We start from the raw sequence: 16,366 nt of genomic DNA on the forward strand, positions 1-16,366 counted from the left end.
TGGTAGAGGCCAGTGCTGACCAACATCTGGCAGCACTCTGAAAGCAGTGGTGCTGAGTGCTCCTTGGGACATGCCACAGTCACTGCTCAGGAACAGGTTCCTCTGCTGGCTCCTTCACACTGCACACACCCCCCAGGCCAGAAGACAACACAGTCACCTCGGGCATCTCCAGAAAGAGAATGGGAAGGGAAAGTACCAGCTGTCCAAGTACAAGGCCCCAGTATCTGATCACTACTTAATGGTTTCACTGGTGAAGGAGGAGGAAAGCTGAAAGACTGGAGACTACAGTAGGCAGGTCCGGACTTGGGGAGCAAAGCCATCCTGCCTCTGTCAGGAAGTGAACAGGCTACACACTGCAGCCCCTGCAGCCAGGCCAGGGTAAAATGGCAAGAGGCTGGCCTTGTTTCACACGCAATCCTGAGATGTCTCAGCCCTATGTCACAGAGATCAAACACCAGCAGGCAGGATAAGGGGCTGGCAGGAACCTTTGTTTCCACATGCAGCAGCTCAGGAGAGGGCCCCAGACCCTAGAGAGTTATTTCCTCTCCTGTTTGATCTGAGAGTGCCACAGTGACCTCTGCCATGACCTTTTGACCCAGAAGACAGGAGCTGAGGGGCCTGATCTCCTCCAAGGCAGAGCAGCTTCATAAATTGGCCAGCCTCGGAGAAAAGCAATGCAGCCACATCAGGCACCCTGTCCCTGCACACTGCTGTCTTTCTGCAAGAGCCCAAAATAAACCTGCTGCAGCCAAGGGGCTGAGGTGTGGTTTGGGCAGGCAGACGCTGACATCCCTTCAAAGTCAATGGGCTTCTGTGGCCTCAGTCAGCAAAACGCTGATGTCCCTTCTACATTGCTGAGTGCCTGGTCCCAGCCAGCCAGGCGTGTAGACATCTGTGGAGCGCACAACGTGCTGATGGTACCAGTCACACGGGTCTGTGCCACAAGAGTTAGAGTGCCCGTGTCCCACCGGGTCAGGGCAGGGAACACCAGCCGCGGTAAGGCACTGACACAGCCTGAAGGTCAGTCCCTTCAGCAGTGGAGCCCCCAGGCAATGGCATAGATGATAACAGACACCTTGGTGACAACGGGGCTCTTATGCTGGCTAACAGCAACACTTCCCAAACTGTGGATTGTGCCCCCCTGGGCATATGTGAGAGATTCCTGAGGGGGAACTCGTGGAAATCGAGGCAGAAATCAACAACACCCCAGTCCTTCAGCCACTCCCATGCCCCTCTATGCTCCAGCTCCTGCTTCCCTCCTGCCCTGCTTCATCTGCCAGGGGAATCAGGAGCAGCGACTGAAGTAGGTGGGATGGGAGGGTGCCAACTTTTCTACAGTGGAGTATAAATCAACAAGGTTTGAGAAATGCTTCTCTATTGTATTGATGCCAGCTTGTCGGTTGTAAGACCAAAGAGAAGACTGAGTTCCTTCCAGGGTCTGGTGGATTAGTTCTGCGCCTAGACCCAAAATCCTCTGACCTCTGCACATGCAACAAGGTCTCCTTGCTTGGTGTGTATGATCCCAATATCGCTTTGTACTTGGCCACAGTTCCCTTCCCGACTGTTCAGCAGCAAGCTGGGCATTTGCTGCCTTTTCTTTCAGAGGGGCTGCATTTCTCCGGTGCTGAATAGAAAAAGTTGGCAGAACTGTGCATGGATCCCAGACAGTTGTGTCAACATCTTCATCCCCATTTTAGAACAAACTGGGGAAACCAAACAAACTGCCATAGACACTGCCCATCACATCAGCAGTCAAGCTGAGAAGAAAGTCCATGTCTCCTCACTCCCAGTCCCATGCCTCCTTAAAGAAAGGCAACTTAGCTAACATACCTCCCAGTCAGTACCTAGCTAGATAAATCAATTCCCAAGACTGGATTATTCAAACTTCAATATTTAAGGCCTTTTAAAAATGACTGGAACCTAGTGCCCAAATACCATGGGAACAGGCACTAAAGGAAAGTGAGATCAACAGTATCTATAGGGATAGCAACTGGCATGATGGGGTCCCATTCCTTGACTAGAATTGCTAGGTGCTATTACAGTACATAGAATAAAAATGACCTTTAAAGAAAAAGCCCCTTCATGGCACATAAAGGCAGCTTGAAACATTTAACTGAAACTTCTAAAATCCCTAGAAGAAAAACAAATTGAATGAAAAATTCACTGCCTGCCATTTTATTCAGCCAAGAGTGATAACTCTATATCCAATTCTCCAGCCCTCCAGGAAAACACCACCACATGCCCAGTCAAACACAACTGTCAAGCACAGTCTTTTCTAACATGCTGCTCTAAAAGAGCCAACGTTCACTTTAAAAGTTATTTTCAGGCATTTAAAGGAAGGGACAAATCTGTGCTTTTTAAGACACTTGCTAAGTCACCAATGGACAAAAAAGTGATTTTTCTCCCCCCTGCACTAGAAGGTTCAAAATTCCACGGAGGGGAAAAGCCTTTGTCTTCACACAAAAAGGGGTATCGCTCGCTCAGCCTCCAGGACTCCACCAACAGTGGTGGGGCGAGCAAGAGGGGCAGCAGTGCGGGGTTGTGCCCCTCACTGCTGCCGTGCACAGGAGACGCGTCACCTCTGCCCTGCTGCACTGGGTTGCACCCACTGGGTTGTGGAGGCCCCAGGGGAGGGCAGTAGGGTGGAAGCCCGAGCCTGCAGCAGGCAGCCTGACCCACCCCTGCTCTGCACGCAGATCAGGGGGGCATGGGTCCCTTTTGCCTCCTGGGAACGTGTGCAGCAGTGGGGAGCCCGCCTCGCTGCCCACTTGATAAGCTGCCTGCACCCCTCCCACTTCCTGCTGGGGCCCTGCAGCTGCATATTTTGGCCAAGGGCACCAAGCCCCATGCACTGCCCAGCTGGGCAGCAGCCTTAGCCCTGCCTAACTCCTTCGCTCCCTCCCTGTGGGGGCCTCAACATTCCCCTCCCACCTTACCTGCGGGAGCTGCTCTCCAGGCTGCTTGGTGGCTATGTGCATATATGTGCACATGGTGCCCCTTGCCTGATCACCCTCCTCCCATTCCTCCCAGCCCCTTGCAGGCTGGAACTCTGCCCGTCTACAGGGAGCTCACTGCAAAACTGCAAAATCCACAGGTTTCTCTGTTAAAATGAGAAATCTGCATAAAGGGGAAATCTGCATTTTACTCTATTTTTCTGTCGAAAATTGAAAACCTGGATCCCTGCTCATCCCCTGCAGCTGACATGTCCCCAGTGTGGCTCTGCACCCTGGATTTTAGCAGTAGGCCTTGCCCTCCTTGGTGCCCTATGAACTAGATTAGGGGTTCTCTACATTTTTAATCCTGAAGCACTCCCTGCCCCCCAGTATGCTATATAAACTCCATTACCCACCTGTGCCACAACAACTGCCCAGCTCCCCAGCCCCACATGCATGGCCCCAGGTGCAGCGGGCAGGGCTCAACCTCCCACTCACCTGAGCAGCAGCAGCACAAAGCCTTGCCCACCTGCCTGCAGCACCACCCACAAGATGGAGGCTGGGGGGGTGGACAGGGCTGAGGCAGCTCCTCTCTGCACCGTGCTGGCCTGGGTGGACCCCCTGAAACCTGCTTGTGGCCCCCCAGGGGGCTGCAGACCCTGGTTGACAATGGCTGGGTTAGATGATACAGCTCTGTAGGTCATGTTTGATATCCCTGGTATGAAGGCTGTATGCATCTCTGGTACAGCTATGTCAGAAGTCCTCTCCCACTGGCTGCAGAACAGTATTTCTACTATCAGTCTCAGGTCAACTAGTGCTGAGTTGGACTCTTTGGCTGTGTCCAGATGAGCGTGTCCGTGTGGTACATGCTGCACGTTCTGTTCTCCACACCGCAAGGGAGCAGTGTGGAGGATTTTTTTGATTCCTGGATATGCAGGGGTCAAAAAAAACCCCACAGAGAAAACAAGTGGAGTTGTGCGTGCAGCAGTGTGTGCCACTTGAAGCCAGAGCCTGGCCAGCTGGAGCCACACTCCTTTGCTGGCCAGGCTCTGTACATCAGGATCACTGCTGCTGCAGCCCCGGGAGGCCCCCAGGAATCCAGTGCTAGGTCTGGCCCCAGCCTCCCATACCCCACCTGGGGTAACTTGCTGCATGTGCCTGGCATGGGTGCTCCCCAGGGACAACTAGTGGTGGCACAAGGTGTGCTACCACTAGTTGTCCCTGGGGAACCAAATGTCCACGCACATCAGGATGCAACCTCAGAAGCTTATTTTCAAAGGTCTTCAGAGCTCAGCCCCCTGGAGAAGAAAGGTCTGGCCACCAGCTAGTAGCTCTTCACAGTTAATGGAAAACATGCTGGGAAGCAATCCTGCAATGTCACCCCAGGGGCAGCCACCTTTCTATGGTGAGTTGCTAAACCATAGCATTCAAACCCCTTGATGTAAAATTGAGATTATTCATAACTAAGAGGGGTTTTAAGCACCATTTTATTTGACTTTCTAAGAGTACAGCATAGTGGTTTTCTAAGATCTCTTAACGGTGTTACCTAATACTGTATTTACTCACATACCCCACTCATCTTTCCCCCCCAAAACATTAGCCTCCCAAATTGGGGTGCATGTCTTAAGCCAGGATTTTTCCTGCCCATTACAGAACCATGGAGACACAGCACAGGTTGCTGCTGCTCCTTCTTTCTCTTCCTTCCAGTAGCTGTATGGAGGGGTGCGGTCCAGCAAGGACAGATGCGGGGGGTGCAGTGGTGGATTGCACTTCCTTTGGTTCCTGTTCCACCCAAAGCTTAAAACCAACTGCCAACAGCAGCAGTGCCATTTCTGCTCAGGCAGTGCCACAGGAATCAATTGACTTCCTGGCTTTTTTACAATCTACCCAATTCTTGCTAATTTCTCTTCACTCTGTATGTATTAATAACCCTCTCTCCTTTTTAATGGTCTTGATGTTCCACTAATCGAGCTATCCCTTGGTTGACAATTTTGCTGTCTTGTAGCTACCTCCAGTCTCTCCAATTTCATAGCTCTGCAGATTTTTAGCTCTTTTCCAAATCCTATACCTGGAACCCAGTCTTCAGCCATGGCTATGGTTTCAGCTTTTGCTTAAGCAGCTAAGAGCTGCTGCCAACTCATCTATGAAAGGGTTAAAGCTGTATCTTCTGCAGGAGCAGGGAAGGAAGAGTGAGTAATCTGAAAGCTTGGCTCTGCCCCTGATCTATGTGGGCATAATGCTGGAAAATGTTTTTCCTTTACTCTGCCTTCCAAAAACAAGGTGCATGTCTTATTTGGGGAAAAGGTGGTGGGGGGAGGAGGTGGTGGTATGTGGAGAAAATATGGTATTGGCTTTTTAAGGTGTACAATTATCTATGTAATAATTGCAAGACAAAAACAGAGATTTCTAATAGGACTCAGTGTATCACAGGTCAAAAGCACTCTGAGCTGTTATGGTCTGAGGTCTTTTCAACATAATTGTTCTATTATCATCTTTTCCACAGTGAAAAAAAAGAGCGAAAGCTAGGTGCTGGCATTTTCCAAGGTCTGCCTCGAGTGTAAAAGGTTTGAAGAGCACTGGTTTAGCATGTACACAGATCACAGCCCTTGAAGCCATGATGGCAGGGAACTTTTGAGTGCTGTAATTGGGCAAGAAGCTCTTGCCTCCAAAAGCTGAGGCTTTCTGAAAGCCACTAAAATTTACAAGAGTTGACAACAGGTCAAGATGATCCCGATGTAACATACCCCTAATCTTCTCAAAGGGGGTGCTGAGTTCTAAGGAGATATTTGCAACAGCTCAAAGAGGTATAGCCATCTCCATTGACAGCAGGCAAGTTTCTTGCCTTGTTCTTTACAGACAGAGCCATCTGCATGTGAGCAGAATGTCCTGCTCCTGAAGCATCTGCTCCTGCTGCTCATTCTCCACCTGAAATCACACAAACCCTTTGTTTAAGGCTCCCGTGGTGAGACAGTACAGGGCACTTGCAGAACCCGCCTGAAAAACAAAGAGGCATGTTTTTCTCACTCTTCCTTGACCAGGCTTTTACCCCGTGATGGGGTTTTTCCAGGCTTCAGCCACCATCTGCTTTCCCTCCTCCCATCCCCAGCAATCACAATTTGAGTTGCTGAAACAGGCTAGTCTGCTAGAGAGTGAAAACATGATCCTGGAGAATGGATCACACTGGAGGATGAGGAAGGTCAGGAGGGGGTTACCTAGTAAGAGCCTCTACTCTGTGGGAGACAAGGGGCAAAGAGCTGGCTAAGGAAGAGCACCCTCTGCTCCAGAAGTCACTGCTTTACTCTGGGATCTAGGAGCTCCAATCTGAAACTACTCTGTAACCCGGGAGCATAGGCATGTTTGTGGTACCATTACTGTGACTCTACTGTTCACTCTGGAGCATAAGGATCAATGTTTTTCATCTTCACCTGAACTCCAGAGGTGGTGAATCTGAGATCGTAAGCCAGCACCTACCCTTACTCTGCATACCCCTTATGAAATTGTTTGAATCTAAGATTAGGACAAAAATGAAAAATCAATCACGCTAAGAGCCAAATCCCACCCCCAGGTGCAGATAAAGCTGGAGTCAGTGGTGTTGTTCCAGAGATACTGAGATAGGATAAAGGATAGCCAGGTCTTAAAGAGAGTCTGGGCAACAGAAGGTCTTGTGCAGACCTGACGTGAAACTTCTGGGGCTTCTATACATATGCTAGGAGTCAGCTCCAACATGCTGGAAATTCAGCATGTTGGAGCAGACTCACTTAATCAAGTCTGCTAGAGCACAGAAATAAACATGCTCCAGCAGACTTTGGTACCATATGCATCAGCATCCTCATGCTGAAAAATGGCAGCGGGGTGCTTTGAACTAAAGTTCATTCGATAACCCTTAGTTCAAAGTGCCCCACCTTCATTTTTTAGCATTGGGCATGCTGATACACATGACACACTGGCACTTTTTATTAAAAATGCTCACTAATTAAAGAGCCCCCCCCCCCAGTCCCTCCTGGAGTGTGTGTAACAATACCCCTGGTGACCTGCACCTGGTGCATGTAAGTTTTATGCCACTTATAATGGATGGGAATAATGGATTTACTGAGGGCATGCACAGCTACAGACAAGTGTTATCAAGAGCTGAGCTCATTACAAGTAGATCTAGCAATGTTTTTCTTAAAGCTTTGTCACCTGGAGTCAAGGGATTATGTAAGAAGCTGAAAGCCCTTCAAAACAAGTTTCTAGTGTCAGAGGTTGTAGAGAGGAAAAACAAATGTGAAAACAGACCCCCAAACTAAAAAAAGACAAAAGAAATCAAGTTTTAAATAAGAACAATTCCTTTTTTAAATTCATGTGATTTTCCACATCCTCCTTGGTAGCTTAAAACCAAACAAAAACAAGCTTTAATTTATATAAAACAAAACATGTATAACAATCAAACAACACTGACTGTACAAAGGAATTAAAAAAAAAAAAAAAAGTGTGTGTGTGGGGGGGACAGTCCAAAAGAATACAGGAAGAATGGTACAACTGTTAGACAGCAGCTACAGACTAGTGTTGATATCAAATCCCGGAAACCATGTACTTTTAAAATTAAAAATAAAAGATAAAATTCAGCTTTGATCAGCAGATATTCCAGAGAAATGATTTTTTCACATTCATTCTGGACAAAATTTGCTGAAATGTTACAAAAATAAAAATTAACTGTGGTAGAAGAGATGGGAGTTTTCAGTCTTTTTTTGTTTTTTGTTTTAAGAAGAACCAAGCACAGGTAGTTAAAGTGTTTCTAAACATGCAGCATCTTCTCTTTTGCACCATGAAATCCTCATCTCCTCCCCACCCCTGGAGCATGTACCAGACAGGAGAGAGTGAACAGGCAATTTGCAGCTTGGCAAGTGGGAACTATAATTCATTGTCTAAAGAAAACAACATTCATTCAAGAGCAGTTTTCAAAAGGTTTTTCTACAGCTCCCCCCTGCCCAAACTGATGGATGGTGGTTTGGGCTGCTTCACATCACCTGTTGGCCATATATCTCCAGATTGCCAGTCAGTGATTGTCTTCTGCTCTGTGATAAGTGATTTAGAACAGGTGGTGGTTGTTCTACAGACAGGTTCTAGAAATCCCCTGGCCTCCATACCACGAAAGGATTTCCCCTTGCCCTTGGCTTATTCTCTCCTCTCATTTGAGCCAAGCGATAAAACATGCCATTGATGGTCTGGGAAACCTAAACACAGGGGCGTGGGCTTAGGGTTTGGAGACTCCTTCATTTACAGGCCCTCTCAGAGAAGGGAGGAAAAAGGCACAGAAGGAAGGTTTGCTATGGGAAAGGGCTGTGCTAGCCAGGTCCCCACTGCTGCCTGCCTTTTAGTTGCTGCTTCTATGAAGTGGGCATTCAGCCATGCAAGAAGTGCAGTAGCTTCATCCTGCCCATATGGTTGTTTGGGATGCCAGAATAAGCCTGTCCTTGGGTAAGGAGAAAGGCAGTTAGTGCTCTATTGTTTTGGAGCAGATACAGGCCAGGGTGAGAGGGAGGTGCAATAATGGTAGAGCAGCAACAGAAGAGTTCATCCAGCCAGATGGTCCTGAAGTCATTTCAGACTGCATGTCCTAGTGGCTTACAAGAACTTGCTGCCACAGCTTGGTCCAGTCAGCTCCTACTACATTGCAGCTGGCCTCCACAATCCTCTTTAGTGAGGGGTGGGTGGGCACTAGAACTAGTTTTCACAAGGGCTTCCAGCACAAGATGTCACAGCCAGAGAATCCAGCCAGGAAAGCTACTGCCATAGCATTACATGGGATGTTTGCCATACTGTGCATCTCTTTCAAAAGACATTCTCTTAGAAACCACAAAAACTGTGCGGAAATAGAACAACAGGCTCGTAGCAACTGAAGCAGTAACTAAGACCGTCTATGGGCAGAGCCGAACAGCTTTCCCGTATGCAGGCAAACTCCAAGTTAGCACGGCTTAGAGTTACTAGTGCCCCAGTCCTCATCACTTCACTTTCCAGCATAAGCAAGCACCTCTTCCCCATCTAGAAAAGAAACAGCAGGCAGTGGTAGGAGATGAGAGATGTTCTTTGCAAAAGGTGGAGGAAGTGTACTTCGGGGGGAGGAAATGACCCAGAATTCAGGCCTGCTCAAGATCCCCGTTTCTTTGGGTGCTAATCTTAATTTAGGAGCAGGTGAATAAATCTAGATAGCAAGATAGAGGGGGCTAAAGCAGATCTGAGGAGGGAGGGTGGGGGGGCTGGGATGGTGCTGTAGCACAATACGTCAGCCATGCACACCCCCCACACCTCAGGCCCAACAGCAAGTGCCTTTTACCTTTATATTCCCTTGCTTTTTGACACTTGTCCTAACCAAACCCATGTGCTGGAAGATGCTGTCTGTTGTGGGGAAGTCACCCTGGTACCAGCCAACTTTGAAGGTCTCCAGTATTAGCCATGACCAAAGCTTTGCCCTGAGGCTCCAACATCAGAGCTGCACTCTTTTCTGCTAATGGAAGATGAGTAGTCAGACTCCCTGGTCTATCCCTCTCCAATTAATTCCCTACTAACCTCAGCTACTCATGATCTTTAATAGGGAAAGTCTGGGAAGACAGGGTGGGGCCACTGGGTACAAACTGCTCTTTTCTTTTGCATACATAGTATTGAAAAAAGGTGGAACAAGTCTGCGTGGTTCTTTATACAGTCTCTTAAAAAGTGTTTGTATATTTTCACCTTAAAATTTGCAGATCTGTCCCCCCCTCCCACTTAGCTAATGCACTGGACCAGCAGTTCAGTGCTTCTATTTACATGGCTGCATAAAATTTTTCCCTGACTGCATCTTGGAAAAAAACCCTTAAAAAAAAATTGAGCGCGCGATATATATATATATATATATATATATTTATATATATAATATTTATATAAATAAGTGAAAAGGGCAAGCAGACTGCTTCCTTTGGATTCCCAGTCAGCTAATTTTTGCCTCTTTTTTGGCAATGGCAAGCCCATGTCCCGGCAGAACTTGCAATTGTGCCCTGACCCCATTTAGTCTAAAAAGAACTGTCCAATATTCACTATAGCACCAGCAATCCATTGGAAATCCAAGAGTTAAAGTTGCAGCATAGACTCTCCCTTGCCCACCCCCTAAGCCTCTTGATCTCCCGTTAAATCTATTCCTCAGCCAAGACAGGCTGGGCTCATCCCTCCCCCAGCCCAGCAGCTGCTGAGTTTGCCACCAAGGCCAAGAGGAAAAGTCCAAAGCATTCTGAAGATTCCCTTGGCAGAGTCCTCTCCTTCCAGCGACACTGGATCCAGCTGATGTGATGCTTGGGGTGTTGGGCCCAACATGAACGCATTCCCAGCACTGTGTGCGCCATCTGAAAAATGCCCAAGGAACGTCCAAAAGGATCTGATGGAGAAGGGCTACATGTGCAAACATCTGTACATCAGTGGGGCGGTGTGGATGTGTTTGGAGCTGACAGCCTCTCTGCCTTGCTAAGAGATCTTGCAGTTGTTGCGTGAGCAGTTCTGTGGGGGGCTTTGTGGTGGACGGATGGATTTGGACCTCTTCAAGCTGTTCCCTTTGCTGCTACTCCCACCCCCACTGCTGGCCAAGGAATATGACCGCCCATGCATCATCACTGCATTCATCCCATTGGCCATGGAGAAAGATTTCAGGTGGCTCTTGATGGTGACAGGCAGTGGCAGCTTGTCGATGAGGTGGACTGGCGTGCAGGAGACGATTGCACGGCAGCAGAGGTCCTGCAAGCTGAACACTGCCAGGAGAGAAAGTTTACCATGGTGAAGCAGAAAACATCAAGGGGTGTACCCACAGAGAAACCCCTTCCTGCAGCTGCTCCCCATCAAGCTCAACTCTTGTTTCTTACAGGTGGAAGAAACTAGTAATAGCCAGAAGACAGCCTTGGAGAAAGCAGGTCTCATTAAACAAGGACCTCCCAGATCCTAGTCCCAACCCTTAATACTTGATACTCTGTATCCTTCGCAAGCTCATCTAGGGTGCTATGAAATTTCACTGTCAGTGCCTAACAAGAGAGCCTTTTGCCATCAGGCTGCATATGCCTTCCAGCCAAATGCTTCCCCCACCTCCATACCAAGAGGCCACAGAGGCTATATTCAGTGTAAAAGTAGGCAACAGGCTTGGAAGGCATAGCCCATTCTCTTTTGGGGTCTGTTTAAATTTGCATCAGTTTAGGGGCAGGTGCTCCTGAACTCTGACCCCACAGAGACATAGCAAAAGCTTAACCTTCCTGCCCACTATACTGAGCTGCTGCTCCCATGCTGCTGGCTGCAGGGTGCGGGGCTCAGTCTGGGGCAGCTGCTCTCAACTTGCTTGGTGTGGTGCAGTGGCTCATTACAGTGGGCAGGCAGGACAGCTACGTGGTGCATTGCATAATGCCCAGTCCTGTATGGGCCTGGCTGCCAGTGGCCACAGTACCAGAACTACACATTAGCAACAGGAAGCCAAGCAGGGAAGGGTGGTGGAGGAGTCTGCACACTGTGTGGCCCAACCCAGCTGCAGCAGAGTGGAGCAGCAAGGGGTGCAGCCCTCCCTCAAGCTCCTGGCAGCAGCTGGCACACCAGATAGTATCAACTGGCATCTCCCTGGTACCCCCCCCCCCAAACTCCTTAAGTGGCCCTTCAGCCCAAATAATTGCCCACCGTTGATATAAGTGCTCACACAGCTGCATTGTGAACACAGTAGTTTGTAAGCTACTTCCTTATAGGCGGCCACATGGGGGCACACTCCCATATTTGGTCTGGGCAAGAATTCAGGGAGCAAAGCTGCTAAGCCACTCTGTGCATGGGGCAGAAGACACTGACAGCAGTTGTATGTCCTGCTCGTGGACAGTGGTCAGCAGGGATCTGCAGTGTGCAAATGACTTCAGCTTTAAACATCAGCAGCTGTTCTGTAGGGCAGCAGAACTAGCAGCCTAGCTCTGACCCAAGCCAGGTGTGTGCTGCTGGCTCTCCACCCCAGGAAAAACTTTCCACATAAAACTAGGTATCCCACTGTGTGTAGGGGCACTGCCTTGCACCTCTCGCGTAACCTGGGATTTGAATCCTAAATTACACTAGATTCTACTCTGCAAACCCTCCTCCTGCCCCTTCTTCCAGAAGCTACAAAGTTGTGAATTGGCTTCACTTTAGGCAAAGCAAGCGACTCAGTGCCCTTTGTCCCCAGAAGGCCTAAATTCAGCTGACCCATCATGAGAACACATGCAACCCACTATGATAGACCAAGCATAACTGCTGGTATTATGCATACCATGTTGATGTGTATTGGACAGGGCATCTCTGGGACTAGCCACACACCCCTCCTCCCCCAAGCACATGCACTCCCACTCAGGGATGGATTACCCAAGGCTGATTCAGGTCTGAACTAGCACTTCAGTGTGACATCAGACTCAGTGTAAGCTCGGCAAGCTACCTCGACTCCATGCACTCAATGGCTACAGTGCATTACAGAATTCACTTTAATTAGTGAATGGCTAGCTACCAGGTGCTGAATCTGGTCTCCAGCTCTGACACTAACCCACTACATGACCTAGGGTGCACTATGTGCTGCCTGCCTCCATTTTCCCTACCTGTGAGGCAGGACACCATCTTTCCCGAGGTCACAGTGGTGGGTAGGGAGTGAGGCACTTGAGTACAGTAAGAGAGTTTCACAATAACTTTCACAAACATATGCACTTTTTTCCCTAGGGCCGATAGCCAAGCAACCCTCCCCCATCACAGAGGAGGTGCCCACTCACCTCTGTTTGGTCTCCAGATCTTCTCCATGCCATGTCTCATGAGCACAATGCGCGATAGCTCCGTGAAGGACTCAATGACGTTGAAATTGCACAGCGGACTGACCTCAAAGAACGTCATGCAGTTCTTCTCAGCATAGGCGCGGGCTTGCTCTGTGGGCACCTGCCGCTTGAAGGCAAGGTGCAGCCTGTTCCCAACCAAGATCCGGGGCACACCTGGGGCATGCTGCAAGAGAGCAGGACCTGTTACCATGGGACAGTAAGGACTCATGCCAGTGAATCGAAGAGCCATGACAGGTTTGTGTGCTGCTCTGCTCAGGCATCCACCTGGACAGGAGTGAAACTGCTCCTGCTATGGTCAATCACTGCAAAATGCACAGCATAGCCATGCCAGGCCTTTGTCACAGACCAGCCCCTTCTGTTCTGTTTGACAGAGAACTCCCCTTGTACTCTTGGCCCATCGTTCTCTGCCTGATCATATCGAGCCCCCACACTGCAGAATTCTAGCCAGGCTCATTGTCTTCATTCAGTCAGTGAACTGCATCTGCTGACAGAGGAGTCTTCCTGCCCCTGCAGTTCTTCTGTAACAGCTCTAGATTATACTGGCAAAGTCAATTTTCCAGCAAGTGCCATTTAAGTGGCTCTGTTACATCCAGGCTGTCACTCAGTGGGCTGTGGCAGAGTCCAAGGAGACCTGAGACTTATGTCCAAATTAGCTTCAGATGCCAGTACAGAAATATGTTAGAGGCATATAGCACTGAAAGTGCCCAGAAGCCCCACTGCAACAGTAAAATAAGTTAATAGATGCACGCACACACACACACGTATATATCCATCCTAATGCCCCTCTTACCTCATCAATTTCTTTTATCCATCGGTCTATGCCATCGAAGGACCAACGGTTAGTGATGTCATATACCAAGAGAATTCCCTGTGTTGAAGAGAACATATGACTCGTAAGTTACATACACAAACTGATGCAACTGGAAAAATGTCTGTCCCCTCAGTTTTGCACTGGAGAGACACAAATATTTGACATGAGAGGGTGAAGGCAGTTTGTCCAATTTCTCCGAGTTTGAAGTGTGGAAAGAATGAGTCATTAAACATGTGACAGGCTGCACCAAGTCACATCAGGTAATTTAGGGGCGTCAAACTCACACTCTGTCCAGGACTGGATACAAATTATGGGGCTCCTTGCAGGCTGGATCTACAGGCAAGCAGCAGAGGCAGCTCAAACTACAGGATGAACAGTGGTGGGCAAAGCACCCACAGGCTAAGTGGCCACAGCCCTCACTCAGCTCCCCCCCACCCCTCTCCAGTGTCTAACAGGGCCCTGGATTGCATGGCACGTCCTCTTCCCAAATTCCCTGGCCCACCAGGAGCCCAACAAGCCAGATAGAGCAGCTTTGTGGGCTGGATCTGGCCCGGCGGGGGGGGGGGCCATATGTTTGATACCCTTGAGCTAACCAAAAGATTTGAGCTCTTCCAGCTTTGGGAGAGGAGACTGGTTTTGGTCTGCAACTCCTGACTTCCAATGGCACCTTCTAGTATGACTGAGAAAGAATGAGACAGGAAGAACATTGTGAGACTGGCACTTGGGTCCAGGTAGCAAATTTGCAGGCCAACAGTTAGAAGAATAATGAGATCCTTGTCCAGTAGGAAGTTTGCTACAGAATCACTGGAACAGAAACGAGGCAATCTACACAGAAGAACTGTCCTTGAAGGCATGCTGGTAACCAAGCTCACAAAGCACAGCACATTCAGTACACTGTGTGCAGATACCCTTTGCCAAGAGCTGTTCCACATTGCTCTATTTTAATTTTGGTAGAAAAAACATTTTGCATTTGAGAAAGTTTGCTGACTTGAAAAGCAGGGGCCCAGACTTAGTCAGATGTGGCCTTGTCCCACTTCCATGTGAGCTTCCAAATGATGAAACAATACTCAGCCGAGCTTTAAAACAGCACCTACTTGGCTACTTTACTCTTTGGCCCCCACACAGTTCTGTAGCTTACTCCTCCACAGTACCATAGCAAGGAAGTTCAGCGCCTGGGGCAAGCCCTGGTGCTGGCAGCCTGCCCTTGCCCTGCACACAGATCCAGGGGGAGATGGGGGCTACATGCCCCCCCCCCCATGCTTGCCCAGGAATGGACGCAACAGCAGGAGCCACCTCCCACCCCAAACTAACTGCTCACTGCTCTGTTCTGCCCCCTGCCCCAGCTGAGGAGTGCCTGTTGGTGCCCCTTTGCTTTGGCACCTGAGGCGGATGCCTCTTCCCCACCAGTTGCTACAGTATTGCTCCTGTTACCTTCAAAACAAAGCACTTTCAAGTATCCCTTTAAGGCCTGACATCCTGAATCCTGTGTTATTTCAGGTGGTTCTGGGATTTGCACAAAAGAAGACTAAGAACCAGGACTGGGATTCTGAGCAAAGGAGGCTTAGTCTACATTAAACTGTTTTGCTGGCATAGCTACATCAGCGAGGACCATGAGAAGTCATGCTCCTAAGCAATTAGGCTACCTGGAGGGGGAAAGGGGGGGGCCAAAATCTTATTGTAGATGCTGTTATATCTGCAAACAAGTTTTCTGGCAGGCAGTTTCCCATTGGGGAGCAATCCTGGTAGAAGAACTCTTGCTGCTAGAAGCTAGGCTCCACTAGGGAGATCCTTTTAAGTGTAGGTGGGTGTTGAGTTTGTGATCTGATCTTCAAACTGTGTGATGCAGTGACTAACTGCAACACTGAGCCCCTGGGCTACTGACATTTTAGTGGAAAGACTAGACTTATTCCTTATTTCTATGTAGAGTGGGGTTAAGGCCACACATGCATACATGCTTCAGTGCCAGAGGCCACTCCCTATGTTACCCTGAGGTTTTTAGAGGACTGTGCTGCCAGTTATGATCTTTTGCTTGATGATAAGTACAATACATTAGTCCAACAGACCTTGCTTTAGTACAGTCAAAGCTTACAAAGAGCAGGAATAAGAAAAAGAATAGTTGGTTACATACGCTGCAAGTTAATGCAAGTGCAGAGAACGCCCTTTATTACAGTGCTGTTGTCTTACTATGGAGCCTGAGGCAGCTGAGTACACTGCCTTCGCTATAGAAGGAGATCTCTGTGTAAACATTGAGGTTTTATGAGCAGGCTGTTCATTTTGGATGGCTAACCACGAAAAGCTTCCTCAATTCTGCAGTTAGATATGGTATGGCAGCCTTTGAGAAGACCTCTGCTTTCCAATGGTAAGAATTTTCAAGCTCTTTGCTAAAATGTAGCTGGCATCCAATTCTGTGAAGCCTATGCCTCATTCCTGAAGTCATGATAAAAGAAATGGGCAACTGAAGAACCTGCCGCTGAGGACAAAAGTACTGTTAGCAAGGTGGCAGTCTTACCAACCTGATTATGACAGGAGGGAACATTATTTCATGGACTGTCCTTTTCATGTTTGTGTATCATGCCGTGTTTGAAGATTCAGTGAAGCAGAATATAGGAATTCGCTTTAAAAGGACATCCTATTTGTGGTTAGGTTGAATAAAGACAGTCTTTGGTAGTGGGAAACAGCAAGTGTAGGGGGAAAAAAGCCAGAAGCAAACATACATAATTCAGAAGGTAAAAGCATGAGTTAAAACACATAGGTAAAACTTTAGAGGAAGGCAAAGATCTCCCAGAGGAAAGAATGTGAGGTTAACCATAATT

General features: G+C 48.5%; 1 protein-coding gene across 1 annotated transcript in view; it reads right to left on the minus strand.

Annotated features, from left to right (window-relative positions):
• Positions 1-7,574: 7,574 nt before the first annotated feature.
• RAB40C (RAB40C, member RAS oncogene family) overlaps positions 7,575-16,366 on the minus strand; it is a 59,719-nt gene continuing 50,927 nt past the window's right edge. Inside the window, exons 4-6 of the mRNA XM_019539964.1 lie at positions 13,533-13,610; positions 12,683-12,905; positions 7,575-10,684 (exon numbers count right to left, since the gene is read on the minus strand). Coding sequence (XP_019395509.1) covers positions 10,404-10,684; positions 12,683-12,905; positions 13,533-13,610 — 582 coding nt within the window. The 3' untranslated portion in view covers positions 7,575-10,403. The remainder of the gene's footprint in view (positions 10,685-12,682; positions 12,906-13,532; positions 13,611-16,366) is intronic.

Source organism: Crocodylus porosus, unplaced genomic scaffold (assembly GCF_001723895.1).
Source record: "Crocodylus porosus isolate Cpor-Errol unplaced genomic scaffold, CroPor_comp1, whole genome shotgun sequence".
NCBI classification, from domain to species: Eukaryota; Metazoa; Chordata; order Crocodylia; family Crocodylidae; genus Crocodylus; species Crocodylus porosus.